General features: G+C 28.4%; 3 protein-coding genes across 8 annotated transcripts; 1 reads left to right on the top strand and 2 right to left on the bottom strand.

Annotated features, from left to right (window-relative positions):
* Positions 1-2,724: 2,724 nt before the first annotated feature.
* On the bottom strand, positions 2,725-9,778 carry LOC122518522 (regulatory-associated protein of mTOR). 4 transcript variants are annotated; one of them, XM_043637496.1, is made up of 25 exons: positions 9,694-9,778; positions 9,472-9,549; positions 9,141-9,399; positions 8,920-9,022; positions 8,526-8,767; positions 8,302-8,448; positions 8,027-8,211; positions 7,883-7,942; positions 7,696-7,796; positions 7,473-7,606; positions 6,994-7,377; positions 6,831-6,905; positions 6,454-6,711; positions 6,238-6,381; positions 5,886-6,141; positions 5,756-5,797; positions 5,339-5,484; positions 5,157-5,254; positions 4,989-5,097; positions 4,730-4,893; positions 4,475-4,645; positions 3,927-4,168; positions 3,687-3,851; positions 3,245-3,527; positions 2,725-3,149 (listed from the first exon to the last, which is right to left on the bottom strand). In XM_043637496.1, the coding sequence occupies exons 3-25, from the start codon at positions 9,297-9,299 to the stop codon at positions 2,954-2,956; spliced, it is 3,864 nt and encodes a 1,287-aa protein (XP_043493431.1). In that variant the 5' UTR covers positions 9,300-9,399; positions 9,472-9,549; positions 9,694-9,778; the 3' UTR covers positions 2,725-2,953. The 4 variants fall into 4 exon arrangements, with proteins under 4 accessions (XP_043493431.1, XP_043493432.1, XP_043493434.1 ...); XM_043637497.1 differs by having other exon boundaries at positions 9,141-9,346; XM_043637499.1 differs by lacking the exon at positions 9,694-9,778 and having other exon boundaries at positions 9,141-9,346; positions 9,472-9,607.
* A 572-nt stretch (positions 9,779-10,350) lies between these two features.
* On the top strand, positions 10,351-11,908 carry LOC122518503 (ubiA prenyltransferase domain-containing protein 1 homolog). 2 transcript variants are annotated; one of them, XM_043637472.1, is made up of 2 exons: positions 10,351-10,530; positions 10,883-11,908. In XM_043637472.1, the coding sequence occupies exon 2, from the start codon at positions 10,896-10,898 to the stop codon at positions 11,892-11,894; it is 999 nt and encodes a 332-aa protein (XP_043493407.1). In that variant the 5' UTR covers positions 10,351-10,530; positions 10,883-10,895; the 3' UTR covers positions 11,895-11,908. The 2 variants fall into 2 exon arrangements, with proteins under 2 accessions (XP_043493407.1, XP_043493408.1); XM_043637473.1 differs by lacking the exon at positions 10,351-10,530 and adding an exon at positions 10,620-10,724.
* Positions 11,909-14,937: 3,029 nt separating this feature from the next.
* On the bottom strand, positions 14,938-21,982 carry LOC122518496 (E3 ubiquitin-protein ligase HECW2). 2 transcript variants are annotated; one of them, XM_043637454.1, is made up of 9 exons: positions 21,677-21,982; positions 19,643-21,190; positions 19,098-19,379; positions 18,615-18,816; positions 17,970-18,505; positions 17,440-17,777; positions 17,158-17,358; positions 16,125-17,084; positions 14,938-15,990 (listed from the first exon to the last, which is right to left on the bottom strand). In XM_043637454.1, the coding sequence occupies exons 2-9, from the start codon at positions 21,134-21,136 to the stop codon at positions 15,879-15,881; spliced, it is 4,125 nt and encodes a 1,374-aa protein (XP_043493389.1). In that variant the 5' UTR covers positions 21,137-21,190; positions 21,677-21,982; the 3' UTR covers positions 14,938-15,878. The 2 variants fall into 2 exon arrangements, with proteins under 2 accessions (XP_043493389.1, XP_043493390.1); XM_043637455.1 differs by lacking the exon at positions 19,098-19,379.
* Positions 21,983-22,058: the final 76 nt, after the last annotated feature.

Raw genomic sequence — 22,058 nt, 5'->3', positions numbered from 1 at the left:
ATTTCGTATATATATTTAATCAATTTGATATTTGTACGTCACCATATGATAAAAATCAATTACAAATTTGAACGAATTAAAAACTATAATTAACATTTAATACAATTTATAATAAAATTAAATTAAAATTCATGAAATAATGTGTCCTAAAAGTTTTATAATATAATTATACTAATATGTTGTACACACCGAAAAAAATGTACAAACATCATGAATAAAAATAAAGGTCATTGGCCTGTATATTATTATACTTATCTGAAAAAATCGGATGCTGTAATACATAAGACAGGTTTTAGGGATCTTTTCAGAATGAAAAGACGATAAGATTAAAGGAAAACGTAAGTTAAATATGTTCCGGTAAACATGCTTTGATTTATCATTGTAGCTTCCTTCGTATACACTGCAAGCATAGCGACTCTATACAGTCAAATTAAGTGATAAGACTGATACTTAAGTCTCATTGTTCATTGTAAAAAAAAAAAGGACAAGGTACTATCCAACATTTCTTGCACATCTCTATTTGTATTAATAATATTAATACAAATAATGTTATCATCATCAGATACCATCATCATCATCATCATCATCATCATCATAATCTCGCTACATTATCTTATTTATTATTATTATTATTATACCTATTACTCTGTGACAAATTTACATACTTTAAATATTCACGTTTATCTATGACGAACATTTCATTGAAAAAAATTATATTTAAAATAAACAAAAAAATATATATATTATCTATCATTGTATTTTGATTTAACATTATTGTGTATTTATTATCAGGCAATTATATACAAAAGACAATACAGAACGAAGCAAGTGTACATGGAATTTACTACCTCGTTTTTCTATCCTCTGTAACAATTACCACATGTACAGAATATATCTGACAATTATTGCTAATTAATTAGAAGCGATAGTCGACTGTTTATAGTATTTTATAATACAGACAGAAATTATTTTCTAGGCTTGTTTCTTTGAGGTTTAACTTTGCCTATACGTTTGTATTTGTATGTATGTGTGTCTTAATAATTGTATAATGTGATCGATGACAACCGATCCACAAATCCATCGTTTCGATTAAGTACATTAAACAGTCAGCATTATTTACTTTTACACTTTTACAGACATTTTCGAAGACTGAAGAAATTACATTGAAAATAATGTAATCATTCGAATACATTTCTGATGATCGTTCTACTTATGAAAGACATGTAGAACACTTTATCGATTAAGTTATGGTTTTTTTAACTTAAAAATAATGACTCATATTAATAGTTTCGTTTATATCTCGTTCATTTAACGTTTTTCGCGTGCATTAATCCTAAGCACTTTGTCATCCATTTTCAGATGTCAAAATATTTAATAGTAATATATATTAATTATAGATTTATATCTGCCGATATATTTTAATTTTTTTCCTTATTTATTATTATACCTGGGCGTACAACGTTATGCTTATGAAAACTATGCTGCGACAAAAACAATCTTTTTTTTCTTTTTTTTTTTTCGTTCTTTTATACTTTTCCTATAACATTTTCAGCTACTTTTTTTCTTTCTAATGTCTGTTTTTTTTCTTTTTTCTTTTTTTTAGATTAATACAGTTTAATTAATTAACGAATATGACGCACAAGCATTTTATCTTTATACGAGTATCAATAATTTACGTTACATTGCATTGACGATAATCATATATTAATAATAATAATAATAATAATAATAATAATAATAATAATAACGTAACAATTTTCTTAGATCGTAGAATATCTCTCATATGTATTGTAGTCGTGCACTATAACCGTAATAATAGTACAAAAATTGCTGCTTATTCTTCTTCAACATATAAATCTGCGTATTGTGTGATGTACATTTAAATATATAAATAAATTTGGAATAAATCTTAAAACGAGAAAAATGAATTGTGCATTATCGGCATAAAATGCGACACATATTCGCGACTAGAAAAAAATTAGAGCCAAAAATGTTTCACATCGTATTATATCCGTAGTCACCTCGAATGTGTTCTTTTTCTTTTCTTTTTTTTACTTTTCGTGACAAAGAACACAATTAATAAAAATGAAGTTAATATTTGTCACACATCTCTTACAATCATTCGTTAAAAATATAAAAATTCATTTAAATTATATCAAATTCGTATGTTATAAATTATAGCTTTTATCATATTTTTTTTTCCTTTTCCCCAAAGTCATTTTCACGTGGTACGACAATTAAAGTTACTTTTTTTTTGTGTTACTGTACAAATTGCAAAAATTTCTGTTAAATATTTAATTTCAAATGTATGCAAACACTTATTCGCACAGCCTCTTTCATTACGTTCTACGCACGCACACATATTTCAAATTCTTAATTAAACGGAGCACAAAAAGTTCAATTTCAATAAATGATGCTAAAATTGCACCCTTTATACAACAATTCTCTTTGGTAATTATCATCAAGAGAGAGAGACTTTGGTTGTGCTAACCGCTATTTCTTCATTCATGACTACGAAAGACATATTGAAATATAATTTTTATATTTATATATATATATACTATTAGACCCAGAGAGAAATATACATAAACAGAATAATTGTATGCTAAACAACGAAGAAAAAAAATGGTGTTGTGTATTTAATTCCTTTCTTATTATTTGTTATTCCAAAACATATATTCGTATAGAAAAAATATTCTATGTTTAAAAATTTTTTCCTTTTCCTTCTCTCTTTCTTTCTTTCTTTCTTTCTTTCTTTTGTTTCCTTTTTTCCTTTTGTACTTTTCATATCATAATAATTAACTCCTTATGCTATTTTATGCGAGAACAGTGTAACGCGTTTTTATCTCGCAATTTGTATCCAATTCGTGGTAATAGCATAAGGGATTAATTACAAGAAATATCATTTGAAAAATTGTCAAAAGTAATATTACAGAAATTCTCTCTCTAATAGTCATCTTCTTGATTCAGATGCGTACGCAGTTATAGTACTATCAACACATCCCGCTGCTAAAATCACACGATAGGGATGAAAACTAAGACAACTTACAGGACTAATTCGTGTACCCATAAAACCTTCGTGAAACTTAATCGTATTGAGGTGTTGTCCAAGCGTAGTATAAACACTGATGCAGTGATTAGTTAAGCCACTAAAAAATAATAATTCAATATATACAAGTGGATTTATTTAAAATAAAGAAATAATCAAAAAAAAAATTAACAAAATGATGCATAATTTACTTACCAAGCAAAAACATTAGCTTTTTCATGAACAGTTAATGCTGTAATGCCTTGTGTTATCTGTACAGAACTTATAGAAGAATTTTTTCTTATGTCAAAAATTCTAATATCTCCAGAAGAAGAGCCAGTAAATAATTGTGATATGAAACCATCTGATTTTCTCAAATGTGTTCCCAATACCCATGCGGTATGTTCTCTCCACGTCATTATTCTAGCTTCTAATGGAGCCAATCTTCTATCAAAGAGTCGAACTGATCCATCACCACAGCCTAATACCATCAAAGATCCTACAATTGAAAACATTTGATTTTCAATGAAAATTATTCGATATTGTATCATCTCTTTGAATATAAAATATAGAAAATGTTAACATTATTTACTGACCAATCCAATACTAGTGAACTATATATAAAAACATTTTTATTATTGTCTAAAAAATTACACACCTGTATTATCAACGTCGACAGACGTAATACAACAATCAGCACCCGTTGGTATGTCTTGCTTTTTTAATTCTGTTTCTGCGTCCCACAATCTAACGATACGAACATCACCAGTCACTGCTAAAGTTAAAGACTTTTGCTCCCACTTAGTAATCAATCCTGCTGTTGCTAAATAAAAATATTTTGTAATATTACTTCAAAAATATATATTACATTTGTAATATACAATTATCTATTATTTACCAGAAGAAGTTCTTGCTAATGGCTGAATATCTGACAATGCTTGCCATGCAGTAAGCAATACAGGATCGCGACCTAATGTGCTGCTATAATTCTTCCACACTCTGATTGAACCATCGTCAGAACCAGCCATTAATAACGTAACATCATGAGCATTGATAAATTCCAAAGTTGTAATTCTTGACGTTCTATTACCACGACTGGCGTAATATGTCAATTTTGCACCATTTTGACAATCCCATACTCTGTACAAATATATTAACTATACTGTATTCAAGATAATTATAATAATTAATTTGTTTAATTGATTTTTCCTTACGACAAACACAGTATATATTTAAATTATTCTATGACTGTTAATATATATTTTGTAATTTGTTACTTAACAGTAAATCATAAAGTATTTTGAAGAACGTTCACATCTTTCATTTGGGAAGATTCTACAATGACTTATATATTTTTAAATCGTGTGTAATTCTATAGACCACACATTCCTGTTTGATAGAAATACCAGTTAACTGGTCTGGACTAAACTGAACTATTAATATTACCCAAAGTAATCCTTCAATGCTACAGCCAAATGTGATTCAAACGGATGGAACGTAAGAACATCTGGTGACTGAGAACATCTCACATGGAATACTTGAGATTCTATTCTATTTTGCATTGCTCTTAACTGTTCTTCTTTTGCATCACGCCTCTGTCGTTTGTTCCGTAAATATCTAAACGAATCATTACATAAATTTACATTATTCAAATAAAAATATAATTATAATTACTATTTTATTTGTAATAACACAAATTACCTCCATTCTCGCTCATAATGTGCTCTACTTTCCATATCGTTTACGGATTCAATTTCATTTTTTAAAGTAACAGGTTGCGCGAATTGTGCACAACTCCATTCAACAAATTGCGAAGTAGTCAAAGGTGTTTTAATATCAAATATTTCATCTGCTTCTTCCGATATCTTGCAATAGAAAATTTATAAATATAATAAATTAATTCATTTTTATATTTTCTATTCTGTATAAAAAAAAATTAAAAGTTATTTTTTATATTTACTGTAATGGGCACTGGTTTCCTTGGACGATTACCATGCGAAGACATTCGTGCAGAACGCATTAAATCTGTTCCAGAATTAACTATTGGCGGTGATTCTCCCTTGCTATTACTAAAAACAATAAAAACATTTTCAAATAAAAACTTAAATATAAAAATATATTCACTAACCTTAGATAACTAGTTTGATTTGATGGAGATGGTGGAAGGGACAACGATGAGGATATTTTAGTCTCTACTACTTCTTTAGGCACAGACGATTCCTTAATCTGAAATTTTAAATGAAAAATTTCATTTTAATTTTCGATATACTCCAATAAGATATTACTTTTCATCGTATCAATATACATTACCTGTCTGCGAATATGATTGGTTACTTTTTGTGACATTGAAGCGACCGCAGGGTGAGGATCATTGTCAAGATTACCAAGTCCATGCCATAATTTCATGTATACGCTACCATAAGATAAGCTTGGTAAATTTCCCAAAGAACTGTGACCTACGATAATAAAAAAAAAGCACTAAATTAATGAAAATTATAAAATATGTGATTATTATAAAAAAATAATATATATATATATTATAATATATATCATCATAATATATATTATGATATATATTATGATAATATACAAATATCAAAATATATTGTCACCAAATAAAATAATTAAAATTCAAAATATAAATATAAAATCTATTTTATATACATATAAAATAATAGAAAAAATGTTTAATCAAAAACACACAATTGAATTCCTAATTATTATTACCAATTGACTCGCAAGGTTTCCTCACGAACTCCCAATTATTTCCTGGTATACGAATGAAACAATATAAGTAACTATTACAGTGAGATATCAATTGATTATATAAAATGATCACAGGACGTAAACTTTTTACCTAAGCTACTAATAGATGATGAAGAAGAAACTCTTTTTATACGGTCTTGGCCCAGCCCATCGGGTACGTCTACAGTGTACATATTATTAGGAGATAGCAGCTTCAAACGATCTCTTGAACTAATGCGCCTCATTCCGCTGAACGGCGAAAATGTTTCTACAATTAAATCTTTTCGACTATTTTCTTCAGCCAGAGCTAGCGTCACAAATGAATTCTCAAAATGTAGAACCATCCACTGAAGCGCTACTACCAATTCCTATACATTCATACAATTTTATGATAAATTTTTTGTCTTCTTTAATTATTACAAATATAATTATGGATAATAATTATAAAAAGAAAACATACGTACTTTTCTTACTAATGGACACATGTCATGAGAAATAGTATTAATAAGTGTCATAGCAATGATTTGATCAATATTGTTTGCGTGTTCGCTTCGAGTTGTAACGCTGTTTATAAAAGTTCCCAGTGCGTAAACACTAGCAGCCCTTACCTACATAATTAAATAATCATAATATTTATAATATATAATATTTAATGTTTTTTAAATAGATTTTAAATAAACCTCAGGAACAGGATCGTGTAGCAATATGAAAAGTTTTTCATGAGCGATGTCTCTTACTCCACACCATCTTGCTTTATCATAGTTATGCCAAAGTCTTCCAAGACATAAGCAAAGCCATTGACGTAACAAAGGATGAGAATCACCTAATTGTTCAAGACAAATTGATACAAGACTTCCATGATTGGCAGCAATTTGTCCAGGTCGGTAATCATTTACAATACAGGCCAACACGAATGCTGCTAATGTTCTGTGTTCTCGCTAAAATATAATTATTTACTAAAGATATATCCATGTAACATAATAGAATTGATAATAAATTCATTAAAATGTATTTTTTACATATGTGTTACTATAAAAATTATATTAAAATTTTATACCAAAATTGTAGTATCTTGCAGAACGGATAGAAAATATTTATGACCGTCATCTCGTACTAAATCAGCCTGACAAGTCTACAATTCAAATAACGGCTATGCATTAACATTAATATTAAAATATAAAAAATGTAAGAATAATCAAATAATTTCAAATATTACTTACATTATCCACTGCAAGAATTTTAGCCCAAATAAACACGAGCAAAGGTCGGAGTTCTTTCGCATTGCTTTGAAGCAATTTTAAAACATAAGGAAATATTCCAACGCTCAATGCTAAATTCACAGCCCACGGACCAAGATCAAGAAAACGTCCCAGCAATTCCAATGCTCTGAGTCTGTGTACTTGACTCAAAAGCACCTGTAAAACAATTGGAAGTTGTTCTGGAGGATTGCGATTTTTCGAACCCAATGTAAGCCAAACTTGAAAAGCTGTTAATTGTTCTTCGAAGAAAGGAGAATGTACAAATTGTTCTTCGTTTTCTAAAATCTGTGGTAATTGTGCTAAACATAAATCAAGTGCCAAATCCCAGGCTTGCCACATTGGATGCTGAAATTATAAATAAAATAGAAACGATAATATATTCATGTATACCAAACTTATAATTAAAGAATTTTTAAGTTAATTAAATTGTTGAATTTTACCTGATATGTCGGTGGTAACTTTGGACAAGATACAGGAGTACAATCATACGAGCGAAGTATTCTTTCAGCAAGTAAAAAGTTTCTAAACAAACTAGCAACTAACAAATCTTGTCTAAATAACCTTTGGAATAAATCTGCAAAAGAGATAAATATATTTCATTAAAAACTCATTATTATTATCAATAATTTGAAAGTAATACAAGTATATAAATATTGAATGTACCTCTAGGTAACGTATTCCATGCTATGGTATCTGTAATTGCAGTAAATATCCAATTTAATTCCCCTAACATTGTTCTTCTATCAGTCAATTGACCTGGAATTCTGTAAAACATACAAATATATATATTTTATTGGATTGACCGATAAGTAATATCAAAATTGTGAATTAAAATAAATAGTCATTTTACTTGTCAATTAAATCCAGTGATATCTTTGGAATTAATTTCGTAGTATTTTGCATAACAAACCTGAATAAAAATTACATTAATAAATAAAATGAACATAATATTAGATAAAACAATCATAAAATATTAACAAATTTATTTTCTTACCAGCGTAAAGCAATTTTGATCGGTGTAGTAAGGCAAGATGTAAACACGTCTGCTGGCAGATCTGGATTCATAGGTAAAATCTGATTAGCTGCGCACGCTGCCAATTGAATACAATTTTTATAAGACGGGATAGTAGAATTAGCAATTCCTGTAGCACAATTTTGTTGCACTGCTTGTTTTTCCATCTGTAAGATATAAATTAATATCATATAAGTAAATGTATCACATTTTTATAATGCAAATGCAAATGTGAATTTAACAAGACATTATATTACTTCGTATTCTTTTTCATGTTGTTCAGCAAATTGTTGGAAAGATTCAACGATAATTCCAGCATTTGAACAATCATATACGTAGATGCTTGGTGCTCCCATCCATGTTTGTAAGTCATACACCGACAATGGAATGTATTGTGTGTAAGTCTGTAAAAAGAAGATGGAAAATCCGTTTTTCAAAAAGATATGTAATAAAATAATTAAAAAAGCATTTGTTCACCAACCCTATTAAAAACCCATATTTCACCATTACTAGTAGGTTTAGGTACACCATGTCCATTATAATGAAAAAGAACCCTTTCTTCTTTAGCATTTCTTCGTAAAGAGGTACATAATTTTTTAACTTCTTCTACAGTAGGATCTAAGCTTTGTTTATAACGTGCTCTAGGCTGCCATCTTTCATATTGTTTCTGTAAATTGGAACCTATCATTTCAAGAGCTTTTTGTGGACTCACAGATGATGGATCTGTAATGCAGAAATTATAAATGTAAATGTTTATATATGACAATTTCAAATCTTATATTATAATTAAAACATTGACTTTATACTGTGTAACAATAATGAAAAAGTCACACACGCACACACAGATGGTAAGTAAATTAAATAGAATTACTTACCAATCCAACATTCTAAACGAGCACATGGTTGTGTTTTAACAATATCAGGTGGGTCCACACCAACATTTAAACAGAGCACTAATGCCACGCTAACTGTTTTCATCTGAAAGATTAATAAACATTAAAATAATCTTATCTTAGTAAAAAGTTCGAAGTACTCATAAGAACCTCAAGGTAATTTAAATTTTAAAAAATGATAATAAAAAGAAAAAAGAACCAACCCGTTCTTTCATACGCCAAGTTTGGGTGACACAATTGATCCCCTCGATTGTTGTTGTGTGTCGAGGTTTTTGAAAAGCAACAGGCATTTTCCAATCGTCCTCGGTCAAATTTGAATTGTCTTCCTCGTGGCATGACTTTGCGTCGATAACTGACATCATCCGCTTATATTTCACGGAAAGCCACTAAAGGTTTCCACCAAAGACACCTCCCGATCACATCAAATTTCAATTTAATTTAACGCGCACTATACTCTGTTAACTTTAAAACGATGAATCACAAAACACACGAATCGCTAATGTATTGAATTAAATCTGAAATTTGTAAGTTTACCTGAACAGTCGCCATGATAAAATTCCATGCGACTCATACCATCAGGTTGGCCAATAATAATATTCTTCTTGAATTTCTCTACACAAATTAGGTTAGTTTTTTAATTGCATCTATTGGAAACATTATATATATATATATAACAAATTTATTCAAATATATCAATTAGGTTTTTGAGAGAGAGAATGTATGTATTTGTATAATTTTAATTAAAAATATTATTACCGAGTCAATAAGAATATTTTAGATTAATGTGTATCACGTGACAATAATCATAGGTTAAAGGTACCATTTTCACGTGGCAATATAATGCCAGGGAGGTAGAAGTGAAAGCCAATAATAATATTCATTTAACAGCAAATAATGAGCCAATGATATCAATTAAAAAAAAAATGGCCAACCAATGATGATAGTTTCTTTGGTTGCTATGGTTATTTTAAATAATGGAGTTTTAAAGTTTCTCTCATACGGAGGGGATGATAAAATTGATGGGAAAGGGATACTCGACCACACATAGAGTTTATCCCATACAGTTTCTTAATGATAACGGAATTACGTCTTTTTTCTGAACGTTGACTCTTTTATAACATTTTATTCAAAGTTCGTAGACCCTATTCCAATTTATATATGCTATATATATAAACTAACGTTATTTCTATTAACCAATGAAATATCTAATAATTAATATATTCAGAATTAACATTTTAAATTAGAAAAAGAATTAATTTATTTTTTTAATAATTTAAATCAACCAATTTTCGTATTAATTAAATTACAAATAAATTTGTTCATTTAACATTAAGTACATTTAAATTAAAAAAAAACATTGTATAAGAGAGCGCCACGTGTGAATTATTGAAAACACGTCAGCATTCTCTTAAGATATATAAAAATATTATTATTTAAATACAACTGGTTCTCTCTAACTGAATGTTTTTCTTCTTTTTTTAAATCAATCAGAATATTATAACGATCATCATGTATTGAAACGATACTGGATTTATTAAAAAAACCATGGAAATTATTTTAACCTTACTTTGCATTATCAAGGAGGAATAACAGGTAACTGAATTTTAATAATAATATATCTTTAAATATTAAACAATGAGGTATATATATATATATATATATATATATATATGTATGCGTATATGTGTGTGTATATGTGTGTATGCTCAATATGCAATATGTTATTTAGTTTAAGATATTATAATATTTAAAAATTATCAATCACAATAAAAAAAACAAATAATAAGGTTATATTAATGACAAATAAAAGATAATATAAAATTGATTTGATTATTAACTAGATTAATTATTTTATGATTAATTAATAATATATAAAAATATATAATTATACTTTTGAAGAAATATCTGATGTAATATCAATAAAATTTGTTTATTCAATTTATAGTGTAATGTAAAACATGATGTCCAATGGTATTCAAGCTCCTGCAAAGGAATCTGAAGATGGTTCTACGTTGAGCAATATAAGCAGCCTTCCGTCTACATCGTTAACATTAAATTCACCATTGATGAAGTTATCCTCATATTTTCTGGCTCTCAGACCTTGGTCTCTAAGTGGTTCATTGGTGCCAACGCTACTTGGATCTGCGCTTGCATACCGTTTAATAGGTCTAACAAATTTTAGTTGGATATCATTAATTTTAACATTATGTACAGTCATATCTGTACATGGAGCTGGTAATGTAGTAAATACTTATTTTGACTATATAAAGGGTGTGGATAGTCGAAAAAGTGACGACAGAATATTAGTAGATCATCTTCTGTCTAAAGATGAATTAGTTTCATTAGGAGCGTTGTTATATGCAATCGGATGCATAGGTTTTGTTTTGTTAACAACAATATCTCCTGCAAAAATGGAACACCTTGCTTTAGTATACTTTGGGGGCTTATCTTCGTCATTTCTTTATACGGGTGGTATAGGTTTAAAATATATTGCATTAGGCGATGTACTTATATTAGTAATATTTGGTCCTATATCAGTTTTATTCGCATTCATGGCTCAAACGGGCTATGTCGAATTAGGTACTATATATTATGCAATACCACTTGCGTTAAATACCGAAGCTATTTTACATAGTAACAATACACGTGATTTAGAAAGTGACAAAAAAGCAGGAATTGTAACGTTAGCTATTTTAATAGGATACACAGCTTCACACGTTTTATACGCATTTTTATTATTTACTCCTTACATAACTCTAGTAGTACTTGCATTAAGATACTCCGTTTGGTTCCTATTGCCAATTATTACTTTACCAACCGCATTCAAAATAGAGAAACAATTTCGAAGTCCTCATATGATTCAAAATGTGCCTAAACAAACAGCTCGGTTAAACATATTTCTTGGAATTTTATACGTTCTCGCTTGCTTACTTGTAAATCCTCTCCCTTATGTATAATATATTATTGTATATAAATGGCATAGCAATATTTCTTACGAAAGTCGAAATCTTAAGTTAAAATAAGCGAATATGTACATAAACCAACAACCGTTATATGATATAATTATTAACGGTTTGTCGGTTGACACTTTTTTCACTTTTTTCTTTTATGATTTCACGACAAGTCATCAGTCATATTGAGTAAAATTGAGAATAGCATATAACAGTAATTATTTTAGTAGATTATACATATATAACTTATAAAATATCAAGAATGTTAATAGAAAAGAGTTATTTATAAAGGAAGTTATTCGAATAAATTGATTTGTTATCAATTAGTTTTTATAATCCTATTATAATTAACTTAGAAAAATGATTATTTAATCCTACATTTTGCACTAATCTTAGATATAATTTATACAATGAATTTAATATAGAATACAAACTTAGTTAGATTTATAACAAATACGTTAAATAATATGTAAGCTCAATTAAATTATTTTCTTTCCTTATAAATGGATCTGATTAATTTTGCAAAAATTAAATAAGATAAAGTATTAACTAATATTTATTACACCCTAACACTTTGTAGGATAAAAATCATTTGTGTATATAGTATATTAGAATTGTATGAGATCATATTATTCTAAAAGTATAAAATAGTTCTTTATATGTATAAATGATGTGCTTCTACTAATGAATTTCATTACAAAATGAATAGTATAAATGTGCTGTATATATAATTTAAAAAAAATTGTATTCTCTAATTAATCTATTTATATTTAAATAACATGTAAATGTATAAATTATCTCACTTATTACAATGAAATATCATTGGCAACAACCAAAAAAAAAAAGGCATATATATAACAAAATTTATAAAATATATATATATAAAAAATATATTGTAAAACGCTAAATTATAAAGTACTTATATTCTGTAACATCCCTTATGCAGTAACACAATGAAAAGAAAGACAATAAATATACATATTGCATTAATTGCGTCATGATAACAATCTGATCTTTTAATACAAATAAGAATAATAAATTAATTTTATTTTCTATGAGAAAGAGGTAATGTATATTATATCTCAATATTAACAAATAAAAAATTTTAACAAACATTTGTTTTAATCTAATACGATATCTTTCATTTATCTTATTAAAATTCTATCATTAACATTAATCGAGTCTCGAAATCTCTAGTACCTATAAGTAAGTATTTCATAAGATTTAATTATTTTCAATGTTATCTACACCTTTTTTATTAACGATAAATTAAGTTCCATTAAAAAATAATTTTAAAATATTGGAAAAGGTATGCGTATAACGAATACTTATAAAAAAAAAAAAGAAAAATTTGATATAAAATGCAAAAAGCAATACACACAATGATCATTAAGTAATCTGAAGAAAATATTTTTTACGCGTAAGTTGTATAGTTGGAATAATTTTCTACAAATTATAGAGATCGATAAGAAATTTAAATGTTTAATTATTTTTCAACATGATATCAAATTTATTTCCAAATTTGTATATGCTTTAGAATCAATCAATCAATTAATTAATTAATTAATCAATCAATCAATCAATCAATCAAATCACAGGCATAAGTTTTACAGTGTATATATTTATGTGTATTTTACAATACGATTATATTATTTTAAGAATGAAAGTGTAAACTAATAATATATTTTAATAACATGATATAATAGCGCGCACGTACAGTTTTATTTCCTACTACTTTTTTCAGAAGAAAGTCAATAATTAGAAATATTATGAATATCTATAACTAACATTTCTTTCTTTCTCTCTCTTTCTTTCTCTATATATGTGTGCGTAGTGTGATAAATTTTCACTTATGTACTACACATGACTAGTTCGGAAAAACTACTAATGTAAGTTTTAATAATTCAGGCTAAATATGCAACTAGTTTCTTACAAACAAAAGAAAGTGTTGTATCATTTAACATCTTCCTGAACAATACGAGTAAGTAATTCTATGAAATACTTAACACAGTTTTAATACGCATTATTAATATGTTAACTTGATAGTATTTCTATTAAATAAATAATTTATACATTAGAAACATTGACATATTTTCTTCTCTCTTTTTTTTCTATAATATGTTAGAAATATTTTGCTAGTCATGCAATGAAATACAGACAAGATAAAAAGTTTCAAACAAATAAGTTGTAAGAGGTATATATATATATATATATATACACAGGGTGCGACAAATAAAATAAATTTTCTTAGATTACAGAAGATACTCGAAATTGTAACCATTTGCGTTAGGATTGCGTCAGGTTTGCGTTAGGGTTGCGTTAGGGTTGCGTCAGGGTTGATAAGGCATATCAACGGACAATAAAATGTGTATGTCTTTCAACGATACAAAGATTATAATTTTACATTTACACAATCATCACAATTTCGAAAATCTTCTGTAATGTAAGAAAGTTTATTTGATTACCATATTTGACCTTAAATAACATCGGCTATCTCATTTTAAAAAATGAAGATAACCAAGAAATCTAATCTACAAATAACGGAGATATTCAAAATGGACAGAATTATTGCCTCACCCTGTATATACAATTCTAATTTTTATATGATTTTATATAATAATGCAAACAGTAATATTATTAATTGTATCATTGCGCATAAATTATTTGATTATCAAAATCAAATATTATACATTTAAGCGTGTTGTTGTGTTGAATTTTTAATAATAGATCACTATTTTAATTATAACCGAATGATACTACATATTTTCTAAATAAAGATATTTTAAATCTAATATCATGTTTTAAATTATTATTCCACAATCAATATGTAAATACTAACTTAGTTCATGCTTATATATATATATCCAGTTTTCTTTTAAATATTATACATCGCTCTAATTATACTACAATTAAGCCGGTAAATCTGGAATGTTGCAAAATATAGGATTCACAAAATTGCTATTTCTGATAGTATATTATGAAATACAGACTAGAAAATTCAATATACTTAAATTCTAGGAAAGTTTAAATAATAAAAAAGCTGTTGTTATATTATTCATGTGATTTTTATCAGGCATCATTTTGCGAACTATTCATAAATTTGTTTAAAATTTATTATATACTTTTATTGTAACTCGTAATAAACTTTGGAAAGCACTTATAACATCGGAGAATTGTATCATTCAATGAAAAGAGGAAAAGTATATCATTTTAATACCATTTGAATTTTAATATTTTCATTTATCGAAATGTTATCAAATATAAGAATAAGATAGAGCGAAAAGTGATAATAGCACTTGGTGGGGATACTTTCCAATTTTGGAGCTTTGAGTTTAATCATTATACACATTTGCATGTATTCAAGATATTCTTTTAAAACGTAAAACATCCATAACTTTTCTCTCGCATAGATAGCCACCAATACGTATAACATTACTGTTCATTTTTTAAATATTTTTAAAAAAGATCAGCTGCCAAGAAATACATGCTTCTTACGACATTTTATTATATTATATTATTAATATTATTATTATATCATATTGATTATATCTAACAGAAATGCAATATTTTTACCGTTAATTGATAACTATACTTCATTTCAAGATTATGCTATACAACGTATAGATATCTCAATTAGAAAATATATTGGAAATAACTAGACGCATATGAAAAAAGAAAACATGGACGAATAGAGAGAATGTTTCTACCACGCACTATTAATAATATTTGCTACACAAAGAGACAAGATTATACATCTACTTATGTACATATCGATACATCTTTGATAGCTTTTCGTAGAAAAAAAAAAAAGAAAAATTAAAAAAGAAGAAAAAATTCTCTTACAAAATTTGGAATATTCAAACACGTTGTTTTAACGAAGCTTTCAGCTGCGATTTGAAAAAGTTTTCAATTATCTTCATTATACTATAATAAGATTCAATATATTAGACTATTGTTTATAATTTGTAAATTTAACTACATCACATTGCTTTATTCGATTCCAAAGGTATTGGTTTCCTCCACCGCTAATAATAATTTTTCATATAAAATTTCCGGTGTAGGATATGGTGGAAGATCCAAACGATTAAAGCAAGTATGAGCTCTGGAAATAAAAAATATTCAATGAAAAATTTATCGTTAAAACATATATTTTTTAACTGTAACAAAGTCTAACCATTATTTTGTATATTATAATAGATTAATTTATATATATATATATCATGAAATAATAAATACCTGGGTAAACTGTTTGGTCTTCCCCACTTTTCAATACAAAATTTTCTTGGTCCAGTAGATCCACGTAAGGCTGCAAATCCTTCGTATGGAATGCTCGAAGTTCCAGTTACAAATTGTAATAATCGAAGTCGTTGTTCGTTCGAGAAACGGCTTATACTACTCCAAAACCATTCTACCACAGGATGTGCATCGTGATAACCGCTTCTATATTCCGTATGCATTCTCCAATCGTTAAGATCTATTTCAGCAGCACCTGCTATTACTAATTCTAATTCGCGTGCATCAAAGACCGATACCAATCGAAGATCCACCACTTCGTAGAAGCCCCGGACAAGTGATTCTATTTGTTCAGCGACGCCACGTTCTAATCGCCAACGTACAACCCTTTCGAGATATTCTTTTTTATTTTTTTCCGTAACAGCGATATTTCTTCCACCTGGCTTTAATTCACGTTCAGCTACACGACCCAAAAGTTCTTCAGTTACAGAGAAAGTTAATTCCAACGGTTCTATGCTTATATCCCTTTCTTTAATCCACATTAAACTTTGATGAAACTCTTGATCCAAACTTTCTAGATCGCTTAGGCTAGCTGGTATTCTCAAAAGTGCCTTGTAAAACGGCCTTGTAAAAAACGCATCCAATAAATATTGATGAACTAATGCCAAACCTAAAACTCTACCTGAAAATCTAAACCAATCGTGATAGTTATCAACAAATGCTGACATAGGAGATACTTGAACGGTGTATGTATCGTTCGCCGAATATTCGAATAATCCGTAATAAGGATTAAAAAGTTCACGTGATAGATGAAAGAAAAATTCACGAGATGGACCGCCATAATCCAAACCTTCCTCGTGATCGAAAATAACAACTAATTTGCCCTTTTGCAAATCTTTCTTAGTAGCAGCCATTATACGTGTAAAAGCATCTTCCAGCAAATGTTCTCTCCTAATATGCAACCTAAACAAACACATAAAAATTAATTAATACATTATTCAAATATTACTTTCTAAAATAAGATGAAATCATTTACTTAAGTTTTCCTGGTCCTTGTCCGTATCCTTTGCTTTCTAATTTTCTATAAAAGGTTCTAAGTTTAGCTTCAAAATCTCTTCTATATGGAGCTGGTGCTCTGGCCGAAGCTCTTGTTAGACCTGGTGATGCATGTGGACTACCAATTGGAGATCTTCCAACATTTCCAGGTACGTATGACATAATTTCTTGCTCGAACAAACTGAAAATAATATATATTCGTATTAATATACAAAAATTCTTAATAATAAATGCAAATTTGTGAAATATCGTTTATCGGTACCTTAACAATAATGCTAAAGGTACATCATGTCCCAGTCGTTGTAAAGCTGTGGTACCTTCTACTCTAATGGTATTAACTTTTTCACGTAATGCTATATTTTGTCCTAATGCTGAATGCCTTTCCTTTAGAATATCCATTATATTTGGTTGTCTTAAAAAGGCCACGACTTTGTCATTGTAAGCTACAGGTATATCTGGTGTTGTCGTAATAGCAGATTGTTGTGGTCTGGGTGGTGGTGTAGGTGCTTCATCCAGTAACATTCTTGGATGTGCAGCTTCAGTTGGTAATCTTGGATCAATAAATGATGTAGCCTTTCTTGCATGACAAATGAAAAATCTCTGAAATTCAAAATCATTTCTCTTCATATTTATATATTATTAATATTATCTATATAAATATTTGAGAAATTTGAAAGATATAAGTTAACTGTTCTTGCTGTGCGTAATGGTAAATCATATAAAGTAATCTTTAATTATTTGTTAGAAAATTTAAAAAAAATAAGAAAAATAATATGTATACACTTAACGTACTTTGTCTGTTCTGTCGAGTTTCGATTCGTACCCTCTTGGGAGTTCTTTTGTTGGATCGGCAAAAAAGTTAATTAAAGTAACTAAATCTCTGTTATGTTCATATCTTGGAAATATAGCGGAATCTCTTCTAATTCTACTAATCATATGCTTTAAACTTGGATTACGGTTGTATAATTCCATAGCTTCGACATTAGTATGAAGGACATTGAAAAAATCTGGTCTTGTTAAAAATAGCACCGGTGGTATTGTTGTAATATCAAAATTCTCGGAATCTGTTCTCTCAGTAGATCTGTCATTTTGTCTTTCATTATTTTCGCTATGATTTCCATTTGTACTGGGATTACAAGGCTCACGATCAATGTTATCAGGCCGAGAAATAGTACGTCTAACACTTTGATAGCGCCTATCAAGTTGTTGTCTTCGAAGATCACAACCCGTATTTCGAGTAGCTAATGTAGGTCTTTGCCATGTTGTAGTATGATTAATATGATCTATATAGAATACTCTACCATGACTATCTATTCGTGCTTCCCATGCTTAAATAAGAATATGGAATAATTAAACAATTGCATGTAATTAGTATTAGAATTTTTACAATATACACATTAAATATATTTGATTAATATTATATTCGAATTTTCTTACAAGGTGGTAACGGTTCTTCTGAAGATAATGATATATTTGACGTTTGACACATTGGTAATGGTCGTAAAGGTTTTGGACGGTGGGTTGGTGTTGGAGGACACTCCGATGAATTAGATAATCCTCCTGTTTCCGGTCTTGTCAATGATCTATGAGTTCTCGGTGAACTTAACAATGCTATACTTGTGGTTACTGCAGTCCTTGTCTAAAAAGAATTATTTTACAATATAAGAAGCAATCTGTGAATTTGTGTAATGAATTAAATTGTATAATATCACTTGCAAAAGAAACAATATTTAATAATGATTAGAAACATCATAATTGTGTAAACATATGCATTAATAATAGTGAAGAGAGACGATAGAAATAAAAATATGTTCAATTGTAATAAACAACAAACAAAACGTATATAAAATTTTTAGACTTTAAAATATGTAAAAAAAAAAGTGTGTGTAATAATAAAAAGTTTATAAAATGAAATTTTACCTTTAAATTAGATGCTTCGTCAACATCTACAATCTCAAATCCAAAACAGTCTGAAGGGTGCAAAGGCGCGGGGTATTTAGAAAGATGCCTTTTTGGTAATTCTGGTAGCAATGCATTCCTTTTGTGCAAGAATTTGTTCATTGTTCTTGGTGGAAGGGGTGGGGGATTTGGATAGAGCGTTTCGTATAAAGACTCAGGGGGTGAAAGTCCGGCAGTGCTACGCCACAGCTGATAATATTCTACCCCTTCTTTAGTTATTATACCATTAGTTTCGGTTAATTTCTAAAATAGAACACCACATGCTTCTAATTTATCTATGTAAATAGCAAATTCAAGTTTTGTTTTTTGTAAAAGAAAAAACATAGATTAGAGTTTGATATATTTCATAGGTGGAGTAAAAATATCAACATTAAATATCATAATTACAAAAAAGACAATAATAGAGTAACAAACTTATATAGCATGCCATTTACTTAAAATTTAATATTTAAAAATATCATAGTTGTATTTTCAACATAAGAATTTATATTATTTTGTAAGCATACCATTGCAGATCTGTTACGAGTTGAAATAGCTTGTTGAGATTCTGTATCAGAATTACTTCCATCGCTACTATTTGAAGAACGAGGATCTAATTCTAAACTCTGTGCTTCTTCTAATAAAGTTTCTTGCCTGGAAACAGATGGTTCTAAAAGTGCTATAGCATTTTCTTCTAATTCTGTTGGCTGAATCGCTGCAGCTTCATCTACATTTCTCAAAATGGACATTTTAAATAATTTCTTCCCCTTTATAATATTATTATGAGGCATATCAGTTAACATATTTTCAACCGGCATATCACTTTTGGATGTATTTGCAGATAATGAATCAATTTTATTTAAATTATTTACATCGTACTTATCTTTTTCTAATGAGTCTTTATGGTTAATATCATCTAATTGCAAATTATCCTTGGTAATCATAAAATTGCTGCAGTGCGGCAAATTTGTAAAACTATCTTGTAATTGTGGTGTCCCATTCATTCTACGTAAACATAATACATTGGTATCATTAACATCATCGACCAATTCTTTATTATCAGTATCTTGTATGCTTAATGGCTTCATAGCAGTGATTAAGTTATAATGGGAATCAAGCGAGTCTGTTTGAGTAGGTAGTGGACTTGACAACCGTTTTGGCACAAATGAATTATCCTTAGTAAAACCACTGGCACTATCTAATAAAGAATCATTATCACTATCGTTAGGCAGTTTTAATAGCTTCATTAAATTCATAGCATTGCTAACATCTGCTGAGCCATTATCAAACGTCGAATGTGTATCAGGTAATTCATGAGAAAATGGTGCCGATTTATCCGCATTCATATCATTACAGTTATCTTTTGTTCCTTTGGAATTTAAACTAGTTGATATACTTTCATTGTTAGCTTCTGGTTGTTCGCTTCTTGGATTCCAATTAACACATTTTTCTTGGATTAAATTTCTATCGTGAAACGTTGATTCAAGATCAATTTGTAATTTTTCATATTCGTTGTCCGAACTTGCAAAAAAGATTTTCTTTCTAATTAAATTTTTGTGCGACAACAACGCAGGCATTGGACTTGAAGTTCGTGCAAGTTCCTCGTACATAGCATTCTCATTGATGCTAACATCTTTGGAAAGTTCACTTTTGTCATCATATTTTTCTTTAGATGCTAATACGTATGACGCATTCGTTTGTAGAGTTTCTTTTTTATTTGGATTTTGCGTAGTATAAATAACATTATTTGTTATTTTATCTTGGAGAGATTCAATCTCCAATCCTTGTTGCGAAGAACCATTCTCGGGTAATATTTGATTATCAAATGATATGGAAGAGTTACCCGCTTCTTCTATTATTTCAGTTCTATCATTTGATGTAAAAGTCTCCTTGTTATTATCTACATTCGATGAAGTATTATTCGTATTTGCTTTTATAGACGTTGCCAACTCTTCTGCGGGTCTTTCTCTTTCCTCATCTTGGCCACTTAAAGCGTCAATACTTTTTATTTCCGATGGCATTCTTACAACATACTTTTGATTAATTTCATTAATTTATTTTCATTTTACGGGCCTCTGTAACATAAAATAAATATTAGAAATTTATTAGACAAGGTATCGCAATTACAATTATTTGAAATTACAACCACGTATTAATTATATGTTTCATAGTTATGCTTATAATTATATTTTACTATCATTTGTATGATTTTCAATTCCTTCGATTCATTATTATAACAATAAGAAAAATATTGACATCATATATGTGTGTTTGATCAAAAATATTATATTTATAAGAATATAAATCAGTTAAAAAGTAAAACTCTTCGTGATTTGTAACTTGAAAATGTATTCAATTGAATGAATGAATATTTATTTACAAGAATACATAATTATCGCAAATTATTTAAGATATAAAAAGTAAATGTTTTAAAGGTTACATGGAAATACTTGGAGGAATAATCTATGAAATATTCTTCGAAATAGTTTGAGATCATTTGAATTCATCTAGTCGCGATAAGAATTATTTTCTAATATTAAATAATAAATAATAAAACTTACACATGACACATCTTTCGTAAAAATTCGCAAAAAGACATTTCATTTATTCATTTTACACAATTGTAATTACTTTCATCGACTCGTCTTATTAATTATACACGGATACGTTACACCGATGAACATTGTAGTTTGACAGAAAGATATAGCAGACTAAGCTTAGTATTTTTTAATTTCTTTCTCTTTCTCTATTTCTCACACACAACACGCACACATGCAAACATTATAAAATAGAAAAGCTAGTAAATGTAACTATACACGTGTTCTGCCATATCATTTGTCCTTCTCGTTTCCGTACGATTTTCTAATCCACGATGAGACAAATATCGAATGGAAAAACTTTTTTCGACCAATTCAAGAAGAATTTTATTTCGATCGACCAATC

Source organism: Polistes fuscatus, unplaced genomic scaffold (genome assembly GCF_010416935.1).
Source record: "Polistes fuscatus isolate 324 unplaced genomic scaffold, CU_Pfus_HIC Scaffold25, whole genome shotgun sequence".
NCBI lineage: Eukaryota > Metazoa > Arthropoda > Insecta > Hymenoptera > Vespidae > Polistes > Polistes fuscatus.
The sequence above is the reverse complement of the archived record's forward strand: the minus strand, read 5'-3'. Positions and strand labels throughout refer to the sequence as shown.

Excerpts from the sequence above, each read along its gene's own strand:
- LOC122518522 (XM_043637496.1), bottom strand. The coding sequence starts at position 9,299 with ATGATGTCAGTTATCGACGCAAAGTCATGCCACGAGGAAGACAATTCA. Across the intron at positions 5,798-5,885 it reads ATCATCTATTAGTAGCTTAG|GAAATAATTGGGAGTTCGTG; the intron begins GTAAAAAGTTTA and ends TTCGTATACCAG. Across the intron at positions 4,894-4,988 it reads GGAAACCAGTGCCCATTACA|ATATCGGAAGAAGCAGATGA; the intron begins GTAAATATAAAA and ends TTCTATTGCAAG.
- LOC122518503 (XM_043637472.1), top strand. The coding sequence starts at position 10,896 with ATGATGTCCAATGGTATTCAAGCTCCTGCAAAGGAATCTGAAGATGGT.
- LOC122518496 (XM_043637454.1), bottom strand. The coding sequence starts at position 21,136 with ATGCCATCGGAAATAAAAAGTATTGACGCTTTAAGTGGCCAAGATGAG. Across the intron at positions 17,778-17,969 it reads AACTCGACAGAACAGACAAA|AGATTTTTCATTTGTCATGC; the intron begins GTACGTTAAGTG and ends TTTGAATTTCAG. Across the intron at positions 17,359-17,439 it reads CCTTTAGCATTATTGTTAAG|TTTGTTCGAGCAAGAAATTA; the intron begins GTACCGATAAAC and ends TATTATTTTCAG.